At 44.0% G+C, this 15430-nt stretch overlaps 1 protein-coding gene across 2 annotated transcripts in view; it reads right to left on the bottom strand.

The window, feature by feature from the left end:
• Positions 1-2378: 2378 nt before the first annotated feature.
• The window catches only part of RIPOR2 (RHO family interacting cell polarization regulator 2), a 68817-nt gene continuing 55765 nt past the window's right edge, over positions 2379-15430 (bottom strand). For both annotated transcript variants that reach the window (XM_069004293.1, XM_069004294.1), the window contains 8 exons: positions 13709-13877; positions 12133-12268; positions 11083-11244; positions 9962-10120; positions 8721-8923; positions 7170-7253; positions 5160-5250; positions 2379-4011 (listed from right to left, as the gene is read on the bottom strand). In XM_069004293.1, the coding sequence (XP_068860394.1) occupies positions 3911-4011; positions 5160-5250; positions 7170-7253; positions 8721-8923; positions 9962-10120; positions 11083-11244; positions 12133-12268; positions 13709-13877 (1105 nt within the window). In that variant the 3' untranslated portion in view covers positions 2379-3910. The remainder of the gene's footprint in view (positions 4012-5159; positions 5251-7169; positions 7254-8720; positions 8924-9961; positions 10121-11082; positions 11245-12132; positions 12269-13708; positions 13878-15430) is intronic.

Genomic DNA, 15430 nt, shown 5'->3' with positions numbered 1-15430 from the left:
CCTAACTCTAGAATGTGATTCTTTCCAAGAAATCATAAATGCATTTGTGCTACCAGCACACTGACTCCTTCTCACTGCAGAGGGTGCAGACACAATTCTGTCTTTCACTGAAGCATATTCAGGCTGTGTAGAAGTGGGATGCATCTACTGTGTCCTAGCACTTCTCCCATCATATGTGCATGTCTGAACAGGGCTGAATTTCAGCCATGCAAGAGTAAAGCGTGGGGAGGTGGGTCATTTGCAGGTGTCAGATGTTTTGAGAATGAGCAGCTGTGCCGGGGCAAGCAAACCGTGGGGCAGGTGGATTATGTGAGGAAGAACTCACAACTGGTTTAAACTAAATATTGTTACTTTTGCTAAACACCTATTGTACTTAAGACAATGCGTGGAGAAATTAATTAGACCATAATAGCTACTTGGTTGGGCAGCTGAAACTCACTTGGTGCATGACAGTGGATTGGTTATGTGGGGGCCTGCAGCATTGTCCTGTGTTGTAGCTTATGGTGTGGCCTCTGCATAAGGAATGAAGTTAGTTATAGGTTTTTTGGTTTGTTTTTTTTTTTTAAGAAAGTGTGATGCATATTCATTTCCTCAAGGGCCATCTCAGGTTGTTTTCAGAACTGGGTTTGAGAATCTAATAAAAAGATGTGCAAAAATTGCCAAGGCTGTGCTTTTCTAGCACTCCAATGTTCTGTATTGCATTGTCATCAATGCTTTTTTCAGCAGAAAATGTTTACTGTGTTATTCGTTTCTCTTTCCATTCTTGTAATAACACAAAGCAGTTCAGCAACTGATAATGGTGTTCTGAGGAGCCTTAATTTGCTGCTGTTTGTTGATCTGCTGGCAACAGCGTGTAATGAAATGTGATTGGGACGTGTTCCAAGTGAAACCCTTGGGGGTACTTGCAGCCATTTGAAGCTGGGTGCTGTGGATCCTTTCCTCAGGATAATCCTGCTGCCAAGCAGGGAGCCATACTTAAGATACACAGTCTGGCAGTTGTATTGACTCCTAATTAAAGTCCACATTAATCTGTATATCACAGACTGCAGGATAGGGTTGAAGCTATAGAGGATAACTTTCCTGAAGGTTTAATGGATACAAGAGGCCTTGCCAGTAGCAGTGTGAAACTGGGCAGCCTAACCTGCTGCTATAGCTACAGTAGTCTAGGGGTGCTACAGGTTTCTATTTATGGGGCCAAATGCTGAGACAGTTACAGCATGGCAGGGCTACTAAAAGCCACCACAGTGTAAGGTCAGGGTACCTTTACCACAAGATAAACCCCTTTCCCAAGTGCACTTTTAGCGAGCTCCTCATCTCTTCCACTGTTGCTGAGCTACTTTGGTATGGGAACTTTTTCCTAACATACTTTCCTGGGGTGGCCCTGACCTTTAAATTTGTCCGAGTAAGCCTGCTGCAGCCCTATGAGCTTTTGTAATTACTGCCTGCTGCTTCCTTCTTTACTAGTCGGTAAGCATGAGCCTTGTAATGTTCACCTCTGTGCATCTGGTTTTTCCTACTCCACAAAGAAGGAGTGTGTTAATATGCCAGGAAGAGGCAGCACTGTCAGCTCTGCAAGTGTAAAAATGTACAAGCTATGAGACAAATTAAAGGTTTGGTCACTTACTTGCCTTCAGGTTTTGGAAGCTTTAAGGTATGTTCACTTGTCACAGTTGTCATGAATCCTGTTAGAAGACAGTTATTTGTGTATTTAGTTTTCTAAGACAGTTTTAATGCTCCAGGTGAAACTTAGCCTCTATACATCTGTATCCCGGGTTCAAACTTGTCAGTCTCAGATACCACAACAGGAACCAAGTTTGGTCTAACTGTTCATACTAAAAACCCTGTGCATTTCCTCAATGACTTTAGAGCACAATTTGCTCCTTCCTATCTGGTTCTTTTGAATTGTATGCATGATTTTAATGGTTGTAAGGGTGTAGCAGATCAGCTTTAGGCTAATAAACTTCTCAAAGGGTGTCTTTAAACTACAGTGATAGATGAGATGAGATACACACTCCATTTGGTGCAGTACCTCTTTATGTGAGCTCCCCCTGTTCTCTGCAGCTTTGGCTCCCTGCTCCATAGGCAGTTCTGCATTCCCCAAGGTGTGTGCTGTAAGCCTCAATGTTTGAAAAGGGAAAATGAATGGAAGGAATGTCTTCTGTCTGAGGAGAGTCTGTCTTCACAGGAGGAAAGAGTAATCATTGCAAGTGTGGCAACAATCCTGGAGCCTCTTCAGCATATTTTATGGTAGTCCTGTGGAGCCTTTCTTGGTAAGTATCTTGAATGATACACAAAACTGGCTTGCTCTGAACTGAAACTATGAGCCTGATAGTGAAGAGGCTGCTGATGGAAAGAGTGACTATACATATGGACTGATGTGCTTAGTAATTAAAAAATAATCTTTATTATAACTTAAATGTGATAGGAAATATGGTGAGTACAAATGCCACAAAACTAAAAGAAAAAAATATTAAAAAAAAAAAGTAGATACAAAAGGACACCTCAAAAGAATTCAGCTGATGGGACAGGTGTAGTATAAAAACCATAACATGGCTATTTCACCTTCTGCAAAAAGAGTTTATATCCATCAGTAAACAAGTAAGCATTTTGTGCTGTACAAAATGTACTTCTTTAATTAAAGGAAGAATATATATATTTATAAATATACAGATATGTACATTCTTGTAACATTCACAGTAAAAAAGACAAAATGACCCCTGCCTGCCAAAGTGTTTGGCTCACAAGGTTTCCTTTTGATGTGAACTGTTTGCAATATTTTCTATGTCGTCTATGCAAATTTGGATACTTCAATTGACATCTAAATAGCATTTCATGCATAATGAACACAGTACAGGAACACTCTTCTGTTAAATTCTATTCACCTCCTCTGTTAACTTAAGGCTCGTAATCAAGAGTTTGAAGCACTCGCTGTCTTTAATCCTTGCAGTGCAGGGAGGGGAGGTGCATTCACTTCCCCCTCTGTTTATTACTGCCTCCAAGGTCCACTTAGTTTGTTCTGTTCTTTATATTGAAATCACTCTATAGAAACTATGCTCCACTAATTAGAATGTATGAAATCTAATTCTGCCTGCAACTTGCAGGACAAAATGGTTTTGGGGACCCGTGCAATTAGCTGTATTCACTCCTTCTTCTCAGAATAAATAAATGCACTTTACCTTTTCATTTAGTTTTCAGAAACCTACATGATTGTTTGATCCCCCTCATGAATAGCTGGATTAATGATGGTTTCTTGCTGGAGGGCAAGAGAAGGGAATAAAAGACCAGTGGAGGCATTTAGAATGAGTCACCAAAGTGATGCCTCCCAGGGTTTACATCAGCTGTTTCTCGAGGCAAGCCTTGTAGAACTTTCCCTGTATTTCATTACCAAGACTCAACTGAGAAAGCTGAGCAGCGTTTCCTGCCACTGGAGTGTTGCTGGGGGCACTGCATGGCAGCAGACACTTCGCTTGGGGTTTGAGGGAAAGCTTCTTTGCAGTCCTGCTCAGGTGGCCTCCCGATTGTCCTCGTTAGATACGGTATCGCACATCTCAAGCTTTCACAACAACTTCAAGGAAGTAAATACAATAGGAAAATACGTGGAGATGCCAAGTCCTAAAAACCTCACAGAAGTCTGTTGAGGCTGAATAACTGCAATTTCTTAATTTGTTTAGAACCAGTAAAGAAAGTATTGTTCCTCAGCATCCAGCTGTTCCATCATGAGCTGCAATGAGGAGCCAATAGGAACCCTTAAGCTGGTTTTTAGATTTTGCTTTTCTTTAAGAAGTCTGTAAATTGCTACATTTGGGAACATTCTCACAGAATTCTTCAAAGTCTTTCTTCTGCTCCCCACACTGAAGTGCAGCTTCACCCTACTTTAATGCCTATTAAATATTAGCAGGTTCTTTTCAACCTAAAAAGTTGTGGCAGCTTCAGTTCCACGGCGGCTTCCAACTTTAACAAATTCCCGGGGAAATTTGTCCAGCTGTTCATATGCCAGTCTCCCATCTTCACCTGCATGCAAAATGATAAAGAATAGTAATGTATTATGTTGTTGCCCTAGAACATTTAAAATACTGGCCTCTGCTGTTAGAAAGGACTGATTGGCCAGTAACTTCTACCCCTTCTTAAAATCTATCTTGTTAGAAGGAATTTCAGAAATTACTTGGAAAAGTTAAACACGCTCTGAATGTTCAAATTTCTTTTTTTTTTTTCTCATGTTGCTTGGTTATCTAAAGCCAAACAGAAGCAGATGTGGCTTGTATGATTAGATGACAGTATCTGTACACTTGTCTTACTCTGAATGACCTATTGACCTAAGCTTGCCAAGGTCTCAGCTGCTGCTGTGACGTACTTGAGGTAAACAATGTTTATCCACTTCAGCCTTGGACAATATAAAATTTATCCATCTCCCACTTCCTGGAACTTTAAAGAAGTGAGTCTATCCACATCTTTACTTCTATACTTCTGAAAAAGAGAAAGCAGTATGTTTGCTAAATATAATTGTGTCTTTCAACCCCTTTTTCCTTAGCTACTGCCATCTATATGCACTTTCATGAAGATGGCATTGAGTCTAGTGCGTTGAACTGGCCATTAGGAATGAAAAATGGTCTCTCTATGTTGTCTGGAAGAATGGCAGAGCAATCAGAGTTTTCAAAAGTGTCCCTGGGCTGCTTGTTTTATAACCTGAGCAATAACATGTCCAACAACAGACTGAATTCCTGCTGAAGTGGTGAATGAAAGAGAGCATATTTGAAGAGTCTGCATAACTACAATCACACAAGGACATCCCCCCACCCCCCCCATGGAGGAGAAATTCATGCCCAGCCAAAAGGCCAGAAAAACACAATTTTTCTGTGCCACTAAAGTACTGATGCCCTGAAACTGTACAGATTAATTATCAATTATTTCTGTTTTCTCAACTTCTCCTTTGCTATCTTTCCTTTTCTACTTCACCCTCCAGACTCACACAATTCAATTTCTCTATTTTTGGCTCATTTTCAAAGTGAATGATTTTTAAGAATTTGTATTTTCTGACCTGTTTGAGTCACTATGTAAAGTTTTGTTTCAATTTAGAGTCTCACATTTGCATTACTCAGGTGTCATAGATGCTGCTTTGTTGAAAAATACAATTAAATAGTGCTCCAAATCAGTCAACTCACCAAGGGAGAGTAGGGTTTCGGACGCCACTTTTCTGATCTCTTCATTGTCAGACTGGCAGAGCGTGACCAGCATTTTAATGCTCTCAGTAGCCTGGGAAGTGCAAAAAGAACTGCATTAGCACCACACAGTACACTCTGGGGTTTTTCCACAACCTTGCATGGAAATAATAGCCATCCTCTGCATCGCCCTTTCCACTCCAAGTGAAGGACTTTGGTGGAGACAGAAGGAATGGCGTTTCCCTGGGGGGAAGCATTTGGAGGAGGCATATTTTCTGCTGCTTTCTAATTTTCCTACCATATGCACTACATACATAAATGTGGCAGACCAGCTATGTCTGCTACTTCTGACTGTAGGATGGGTGATGGGCTGTGGACCAAGGCCATAAAAGTGCCAAGGTAAGGGTACAGCAGGGAAATACGAGACAGGGGCCTTGAGAATGGGTTTCCTATAAAGTATGTCAAGCTTGTGCTCACCAATATTTCCATACTTCTGCCTTGCCTCTGCTACTTTGGGAAGTAAGCAAGGAATAATTCTGTTCTCTGATACGAAAATGTCAGGTCTTTGGGGAGAGCAGCTGCCATAGTGTTTCTGGCTGGCTATTTAATACTACAAGAGAGATGAGTGAAAGGAAGGGCAGGTACTGCCCCAGTGTGACACACAGAAGAGGCACTGAGCCACAGAGTCGGTATCTGTATGAGCCCTGTTGACCCAAGGGGCACAGGTCTGGTCTACATGCTCGGAATGAGGGCTTTGCTAGCAGAGCCATTAAATCTCACCACCTTGTCTTCAGCTGCTCGTTTGTGTGTGACTCGGGGTAAGTCTGCACTGGGTGCACACTGGGTGACTCCAGCTCGAATGCTTGTGAGTGATGGGGCCACAGCAACATGGAGCTTGCTGCAATCTGAAAAAACCCTCAGAGCTTCAGTGGGACCTTGTGCAACCAGTGTGGATTAAACTGCCTTTGGGTTATCCCATCCACAGCCACCTATCCATTGCAGAGTTTCCATCTCTGAAGAAATAACTTCCAGCTTCAGCTTTTTCTTTGAAGATCCCAAATGCTGATACCTCCCCTCAGTAGCTTTTTTCCCCAGCCATTGCTAGTCTCACTATTCAAGACTCACTGGAGCCACACTGCTCAAGTTAAACTTGTCTAGCTCCAGTTCCCAACACTGGTTCCTAGTCTTGAGTTTTTCTGAGCAATCAAAAACCCTCCTGCACTCTGCATGCAGCAGAGGTGTAATGTCCCTCACCATTGCCACTCAGGGATGCCTGCTAGCTTCTCATTTAAGGGAGAAGTTTCTTCATATTTAAACAATACTGGATTATGTATTGGATGGCATCAGTTGTGACTGGGATGAAGTTACAGTTTAGAGCTGTCCTCCAGGGGACAGATTAGAGGGAGAAATTGTCAGTCCAAAATGCGTCTGTCTCATGGAACACATTTTTTTCCCCATGTCCTGTACCAGCCAGGCTTGGGTGGCTGCTGTCTCCCATGGCTCTATACATTCAAAACAAAAGTGCATTTTCCCATCCTGTCATAGGCTAGAGTGCAAAGATGGTACCAGATTCTAGCTGAAGCTGTAGTGCCCAGATGTACCAGTTATTTGTCACAAAACAAGCTGTGATCTCTCTTTTCTGCTACTGCAACTCACATGCATTAGAGCTAATTTTATCCTGGGAAAGCATTTTTTTATCCTTCTCAGCCAGGATTTTGCAGATGGATTTTTTTTTCTCTGTGAAGTGGAACTAAGTCTCCTGAAGTCAATATGAGGGGGAGGAAAAGATGATACACAAAAGATTTAAACTTTGCCAAGGTCGCAGAGCCCAAGTGTTTGTGGTTTAGAAGCTTCTAAACCGTTCCCTTTATCTGAAAAAGGATGGAGCATAGCAACACAAAACAAAAACGCTACTGCTGCTGTTACTGCAATTTCTATTTTGTTGTTTGTACCTATCAGATGTCCTTTCTGTAAAGCAAAGCCAAGCACCACTGTGTATTCCTTGTCTCTTACCTTGAGGTATCTTAGAGCCAAGCAAGCTGCTTTCTGCAGCTGGAGGTTGGGCTGGGTTAGTGCTTCACAGTAATAAATCAAGGCCTGAAAACAGATGGAGAAGAACAGCAATGAAAATGTCTGTGCCTCCATGGAGCAGAAGGGTGGAGCACGGAGGTATTGCTACCCTGTTAAAAGGAGAGCAATTGCAGCGTGCCTCCCTGACAGTGAGCATGTGGGATGGTACAGTTAATGGGGCAGGGAGGAATTCCCTACAGCAAATCCAGGCCAGACCACAAGTCGTAGATTAGTAGTCTCAGGCCAGCTTTTGGTGAGGAAAAGTTCATGTTAAAGTGAGATGCAAAATCTGGCACCTTTCAAGGCCTTTCACCATACATCACCAAAGATCTCTGAATGTGCCTTGGAGTCTAAATATCTCAAGAGCCGGCCCTTGAGACGGTCTCTTTAATGAAGGGGCAATAATGAACTAGTTGGTATAGACCCCAGGGAGACTTAATAATGATTACAATGTTAGTAGGAGCTGTTAGACAGTTTACTGCTTGGCCCTAGAAATTAGTAGCTGCTACTGAGCAGCAAATCTCAGCACCACTCAGCTGTGCAGTGAACTCATCTGCAGCATAAGGCTGCATAATACCCTCACAGAAGGCACACCGTGGTCCTTCCTGCAGGCAGTGGATCAGGTATCAGCTACACATGCCTGTTCCAGGAGAAGGTTATATTTTCCCTGAGATGCTGCCTCCAGGAAGCTGGGGATGGAGAAGAATGGTATGAAATACCAGGAGGCTGCAAAAATGGAAGATGAAGTGGGAGAGCAAGCAAAGGAGGGGACTGAATTGATAGAACGAGCTCCTTTTTCTCCTCTCTTTGCCTTCCTTCTACTACTCTTCCTCTTCCAGCCATCTTTTCTTGTGCTCTTTCCCAACAAAGAACAAGAAGGATAGTAGGGAAAGGTCTGCCATGAAAGGGTAGAAGCCAACCCCTAATTTCTTCTTACTCCTCCTTCTCCCCTCTATTTAATTTCTGTGTTTAACCTGTCCCTGCTTGTTGCTTTTGGTACTGGTGATAGACCCAAATCTTAGCTCTCACAGCTGAGCTGTGTTTGCCCAAGGCAGTCCATCTGCTCCGGAAATGGTGGGAAGTCCCATAAATGGCAGATGCCTTTGGAAAAAAAAAAAAAAAATCTGAGACCTACGTCTTTTCATGTTGGTGATGCTGGGGACTGTTACCTTGAAGCCTTGGACTGAAGCCAAGTCTGAGACAGGGCAGCAGAAATGCTGAAGTGTGGAAGATAGCTGGAGAGCACAGGACTCAGTAAGTATTTGCAGTTTTGGTTAGTACCTGTTTAGCGTAATGACAAGTAGAAGCAGACTGGCATAAAGACAGAAACAGACCTGCACATGTGCAGAAAAAATAGACAGGATATCCCTCTGGATCAGTTTAAATCAAGCTTGGAGCAGTTATTTTATATGCACAGATATTTGAGACATACAGGTAGAAAAAAGCCATGATGACACAAGTCTCTCATGTGACAGGTGATTTTCTGCCACTTACCTTCTCCCTGAAGTGCCTGTTTTCTGCAGTTGCTGTCAGAAGCGATGCCACAGTCTCACTGACTTCATTTTTATTTTCATTGAGAAGTAAAGCCAAAGCTCTCAAAACTTCCTGCTGTGGTGGAAGGTTATTGGAGTTTATTTTGGAGACATTTTGCTGCAGTTTTCCATCTTTCACTGACTGCAGCACCTGAACCACAGATGCTAGAAGTGCAAGAAAAAGGTCTGTGTTACTTACTTCATCCTCTCAGTATTTTGGATTGATCCTTTCCTCACTAGCAATCCTTGATTTATACTACACACACAAAGGATATGAAAAAAATCCCCATCTGAGCAACTGCAGCGTGGCAGTGTGTCTGCATGGGGAATTGTCTGGGCTTTAAACTGGGCCAGTTTCTCAGACACTGTTCAAGGGAGGAGAGGAGTAGATGGGCTGTGTGGGATAGTGCAGCACTTACTCCTACCCAGAGCTAAAAGTCTACCTGTTAAATCTCTGCTTTCTGCTGAAAGATGTAAATTCTCGCTCTAACAATTGAAACCAAAAATCCTTGTCAGTGTACTGGCTTCCAGAGCATCTTTGTGAGAGCTCTTCCTGGATAGACTGATGTCTGCCAACAAGAGCCAGGGCTAATATATTTCAGAGGTGAGGTGAAATGCCATTTTGCTTCCAGGCTTTTGAGCAAAAGCTCCCTAGTATGCCGAAATAAAAAGGAAAACTAGGCGAGGTTCCTCAAACTCCCTCTCAAATAGAGAAGAAAACTTGGCTTCCAGGGACTGCAGTCCAGCACACTTTGTGCAGCATCTGCTTCTCTCTTTAGCTCTTGGTGGCAGAGCCTGCAAAACTCTGAGGTGCTGTGATCCCTTGGTTCCTGAGAATTGCTCAGCACTTCAGAAGGTGTCTCCATAACAGATGGTGAAAGAGCATGACATCATCCAAGCTGTGGGTACAGAACACTTCCCAGACCTCGGGCTCAGCCCACCACCATCAGCCACTTCCTAAAAACAATGCTTTCAACACAGTTTTTTCCTATTTAAATATGGAAATAGAAATGACTGAGGGTCTGTCTTCATTGGCTCCTTTCCCTTGACATGTACAACAGTTCAGGTGCATTCACTTAGTAGCCAGGGCACTTCTTTGTCTCTTTTCTCTCCTTTTGCAAAATCAGCCTCAACTGCTTTGTGTTGAGCACAGAAGGACAGGCATGTACTCCCTAATTAGCCAGCAGAATTTATATACCCTACCTTCTTTTGCGAGCTGTAGCAAATAGCTTCCAAGGTCATTGACACTGTGGCTGGCAAAGTAGTTGTAATACTGAAAGACAGTAATGGTCTCAGAGGACATGCTGGAGTAGAGGACAGGCTCCGTCCGGTCCAGGATCTGAGACACCAGGATCCTAAAGACTGCAGGCAGCCATGGACAAAAGGACAGATTAGTGAGAGCAAAAGCTGCTGGCAAAATGACACAGTGCACTTCAAAACTAGAAAGAAAGAACTGAATCTGCGAGACCAGGTACTTGCCCATGTTTCTAAACTCAGCTGGGATTAGGTTAGAAGCTGGACAGGCCTTCTCCCTGTCTAGGTCTCATTACCAGAGAATATCTTTGTAAGGACAAACCTCTGCCAGTTTACAGATGGCTAGTGCAGCTTCCTGTGCAATCCATACAGCATCATCTCCACCTAAACAATATCCTGAATTGTAAAACCTCTGCACTGCCTGTTTCACCCTCACAGTGCCACTGAGGCACGGGAGACATGCACAGAGGCAGGATTTGGCTTTGCTATTTTTTATGTTCCTGCATGAGTGTGTGGCATGCAGAAAGCTAGTCTGCAGCAGTGTCTGTGAGAGCCATGGCATGGAGCAGAAAGGAGAACACTGCCCTGCATAGGCATCTACAGTGCAGGTGCCCACCCCTGGGCAAATCAGCCCCCATCCCCATTCTGTCCACAGGAGAGCTAGTCAGTATAGCTGGAGTTTGAGGTGTGGTACAGTCCACTCAAGATAAGAACCTGTGTCCAGACAAACTCATTTGAATGTGGATTAATTTCTTCCCAGTGCACTGTATTGGGGTGGGGACATTATACAGACACACAAAACTAAGCGCAAGGATTCCTGATTCACTGAATCACTTACAAACCCGTATTTGGGAATAGACTTACTTTCTGGTTAGCTTATAAACCTCACCTTTCTCCCCTAGTATGATCTGATAATTTGGGCCAAAACTGTTTCAAGAGTTTAACATTAGTTTTCAAATGAGATCTTGGAGCTGTGGCCAAACAGATCTCCAAGGGGTTGGAGAACAAAGCTCAGTACACAACTCTTCTCCATTTTGATGGCTAACACAATTTTTTGCAGTAGTTTGTACCTGTTTCTGCAAGTCCTGGACACTCCTCGTTCACTGTGGTGGCAAAATTGATATCCAGCTGCTTCATCATCTTGTCTGCAGAGGTGTGATACACTCCTGAAGGGCCAGTACACTTCATCCAGAAAGCCAGCAGTGACAGCTTCTTGTGGAACTCTGGAATTGCTGGAGAAGACAAAATGAATGATAAAGCCATGCTGGAGGCATTGATTTTGAGAAAAGATGGTAAGAGTGGAGGAAATCTCACCCTATCCCACTGATGGACAGTTACTGTTCCCTGGGTTTCCCTGAGCCATTGCCTTCACAGAGCACAACCATGTGCTCACCCCATGTTTGTAACATGTTTTTTCTGTTTCCCATTGTAATTGAGAACATTTTCTCCTGATCCAGCTCTTGGAACTGATGTCTCTTCCTTTTAGATGGCACAAAATACTAGGGGAACACCACAAATGGTGTGCCCAAGTTTGGTCCCTGTCCTAGCACTGCTCTGTGACTTCAAGTAAGTCACTCAATTTTTGCCTCAATTTTCTGATATAGTAAATACACCTTGTAGTATTTACCTATCCTGCCAGAGTGTACATAATGGTAACTATGTGTTTGTCAAACTCTTCCAAGTATTAAAATAGATGCAAAAAGAAAAATAACTAAGTAGTTCTCCACAAAGATGACTAAAAATGAAAATGTTCAAAGAGTTGTATTATGCCTCTGATATTGTAATGCAAATCCTGCCTTTCCCCAGGGAAGAAAGGTGGAAGGAGAATTTAGGTCTTCAGAAGTGGTAGCATCCCTACCCCATTCCACCAATGACATCTGTCCATCTTCTGCACATCAAGCTGGATAAGAAGTCTTTTCTCACCTGCGTATTTCTGGATACCAGTGCTGAGGACAGATGGAGGTGACACCTGCCTGCCTGTGGTGACTGCTGCACCTCCTGGTGACCCTGAGCCAGCCCTTACTGCAGTGGCATCTCCTGCACCGCTGGCGAGCTCTGCGCAGCGATTATTTCCCGTGCCAAACAAACCCTTGTCAGAAGGAAACCCCCTAAGCTCTTACCATCAGTAAGAGAGGTGATGTTTCCCAAGTTCTCGGTGCTGATCTCTGCAATATTCTCCACCACGAGGATCTGCCTGGACAGCTTATCCAGGAGGTCTCTTGTCACGAATGGTGTTTTACTGGAGAACACAATTTGCTGGTGAAGAGAAATGGGAAGAGACAAAAAGAAGTCATTGAACCAAAAAAAACCCCAGCCTCAGAAAAAAACAAAAAACTCCAAACCACCTCAAGTGCAATGACAAATTCATTGCCTGGAACCACAGGATCTCCTCAACTTAAAAAAGTTTTTAGTCTTTGGGATATTTTTTGGTCCTAGTTGATATGCATCATTCCTTGTACCTTCAATATCTACATACAGATCCAGACACCTGAGTATCCAAGCAGCCATTTGCATAATTTCTGATTTACACACTCTCCAAAGCTAAAGAAACCTGTCACCATAAGACTTAAAGCCAGACAAGAATATTAGTCTGACTTTCACACAACATAGCCTGTAGACTTCCAGGACAGCCCTGCATAGAGGAAGACCACAGGTTGTTCTTTCTTCACTCCATTTCAGCTCTGATCAATTCCTTAGGTGCCTTTACTAATTTTATTAATTAATTAACCCTTGATAATACTTCCTACTGCTGCTGTCTGCATCTTCTTCAGCAGTAAATAATGTTCATACCAAATCGGCTCTGTGTGTGGATGTAGTTCAAGTTCACCCCACTCAGCTGTGTATTTACTGTGTACTCTTGTGTTGAAACCAAAAGCCTCCCTTCTTCTCATAGTTGTGAGTCAGCAGAGTTTCCAGCCCAGCACTAAGGGTGCTGGAATCAGGCTCGTGCTCTATGGCTTCAATGAGCCTTTAGGAAAATAAAGCTAATTATATCTTAGATGGAAGAACAAAATAATTGTAAAGAGAAAGTTGCAGCATGTTTTGATTTGTCAAGAAAACCCTGATGCCCTCACTTACTGGATGTTTAAATTCACATTTGCTGTGCACGGGCTCTGAAAAAAAACTACAGAAAAATTCCTCTAGTTGTGAGCATGAACTGACAATTTTGATGTCCCAGGGGGGCTGTCTCATGCTGCCTTCACTGTGTCTGTTGCAGACAGAATTTCTCTGCCTCGTGCAAAAATTCATTTCTGCTCTTGAATGCTGCAGCCTCATCTGGGGCTCAGGTAAACAATGGGGACAGGGTTCCTGCTTTACCTCTGAAGACATGGGCTGCTTTAACTGGGGACTGACTCCACTGAGGACCTCCCAGCGAAGCCAGCAGGAGTTTGTAACCCAGAGCAGGGGCTGCCCCTGTCCCCCACTGCCCTGCCCCTCAGCCCTCCTGGCAGCTCGTGCCAAGTACCCCACAGTTCACATGCCAGGTCTGCTCCAAAACAGTCCAGGATGGAAACGATGGAGGCACATCTGGCTGGGGTGAGGGGGTCACCATCCTACCCCAGTATGGTGTCCATCCCAGCCCTGCTCTCCCACTGCCTCGCAGGAGCAGCGCTGACCTTGCCAGCCTGCTTGTACCCATGCTGCAGGCAGGAATGGTTTTAAAATAAATGCCCCCAAACGAGGCAGGCCTGGTACCTGAATGAGCTGGGTGCAATACTGCAAGTGCTTAACTATGGTTATATCGAGGCTGTCGTTGCCTGTGGTCAGGGGCAGAGGGCTGCCAGCCACACTGGTGCCCACGCCCGTGTCCTCGGTGAGAGCTTCGCTCAGGTGGCCTCTGGCTTCTGGGTGCTCCGTCCTGTAACTGGGGAGGAGGGAGGGAGGAGGAGGTCAGTGCAGGGCTGGCTGCTGCCACAGCAGACACACACCCACACCCCCCACACTCACACACAAGGTGATGAGCAAAGAGCACGGCAGAAGAGCTGAAAGTACCCAGAAACCTGGTGATGAGCACATCATATCACAAAGGAGCAGGGCTGCCCTGGCCGGGTGCAGGAGGGACATACCCATCTAAGGGATAGACCTGTCCCCTGACTGGCCTGCCTTAAGTGATGTGATGCCCTCAACAGCAAGCTTTGTTAACCCGTGGTTACTGTCCCTTGGTGGTGACAGCTTTCTCCCATCTGTGATGAATCACCTGCCCAGTTGCTCTGGATTAAGCACCGTGACAATTTGTACCTTCTCAAGCACTGAGCTACTAATAACAGCTCTGTGCTTTCTGAGTCCTCCTCCTGCCAAATTTAAGGCTCACTGCAGAAGGAAAGGAAAACCACTGCTAAACTAAGAGACATGATGTTTTCATATGCTGTTTTAGACACAATGTGTACAGCTTACTTTGCCAATTGTTTCTGAAAGTGTAGAGCTAGTCTTACTGTGTTTTAAATCATTATTTCCAATATTGTCTTGCTGTACAAATGATCCTCCCTGTGTTTAAATGCAAAGCCTGAGGTCAGTCCCCAGATGGCAAGTGTGTTTGGCTACAAGTTCAGAAGTTTCAACACTTGCAGTCTTTACACTGAGTCACACACTTACACATCTAAAAATGGAAGCGGGAATCTGCACTGTCTGGGATGAGCCAGAGGGAAAAAAAAGAAATTTTAATTTCTATTTTAACTGGTTGAAGCTAGATCCTCAAATCAGCACAGACTGGACTGAGGTCAGAGTGCCAGTTTAGCAAGCAACACAATTTCCCAAATTTTTCTTCCCACCAAGTCTTATTCTGGAATGAGGACATGAGATGATGGGAACTGCATGGTGGTTGCTGGTTGCACTCAAATTGCTTTAAGCAAGCTGTGAGTAGTACAGCTCCCTGGTTGGAAAGCACAGGGTGTGAGGGAACTGTGTTCCTTTCTTTTTTTCCAGCTCTAGTGCCGCTTACGTGCCTGCTGGGCATCGTGTCAGCTCAAAGGATGCAAACATGCTTTTAAGATCTAATGATTGAAGCACAGCATCTTAAAGTCACACAACAATGGCAGGCCACGGCACAACACCACAGCTTTTTTGTTTTCTCTTTTTTTGCTCTTTTTTTTTTTCTCAGAAAGACCAAAAGTGATGAAAGAAGGGCAGGTAACACGCAGGGCCATGAACAGAGTACCAGCCATCACTCTTACATTCCAAAGGAAACCTACATCATGCTGCTTAAATCTGGCCCTGTGTTATTGTTACTGACAAGCTTAATCCACTGCAAAGACTCATTCGGCTAGAGAGAAAAGACAAAGGGAGGGGGGGAAAAACCACAGAGGAATTAGTAATTACATCCAAGGAAAGCCAGGTCCAAACCTATGTCAAGGAAGAGGCTCTGCCAGTATTGATGTCAGCTTAATTTAATTAACCCTTCTCCTTTGAAGGACAGACTGC

Source organism: Aphelocoma coerulescens, chromosome 2, assembly GCF_041296385.1.
Source record: "Aphelocoma coerulescens isolate FSJ_1873_10779 chromosome 2, UR_Acoe_1.0, whole genome shotgun sequence".
Taxonomy (NCBI): domain Eukaryota; kingdom Metazoa; phylum Chordata; class Aves; order Passeriformes; family Corvidae; genus Aphelocoma; species Aphelocoma coerulescens.
The sequence above is the reverse complement of the archived record's forward strand: the minus strand, read 5'-3'. Positions and strand labels throughout refer to the sequence as shown.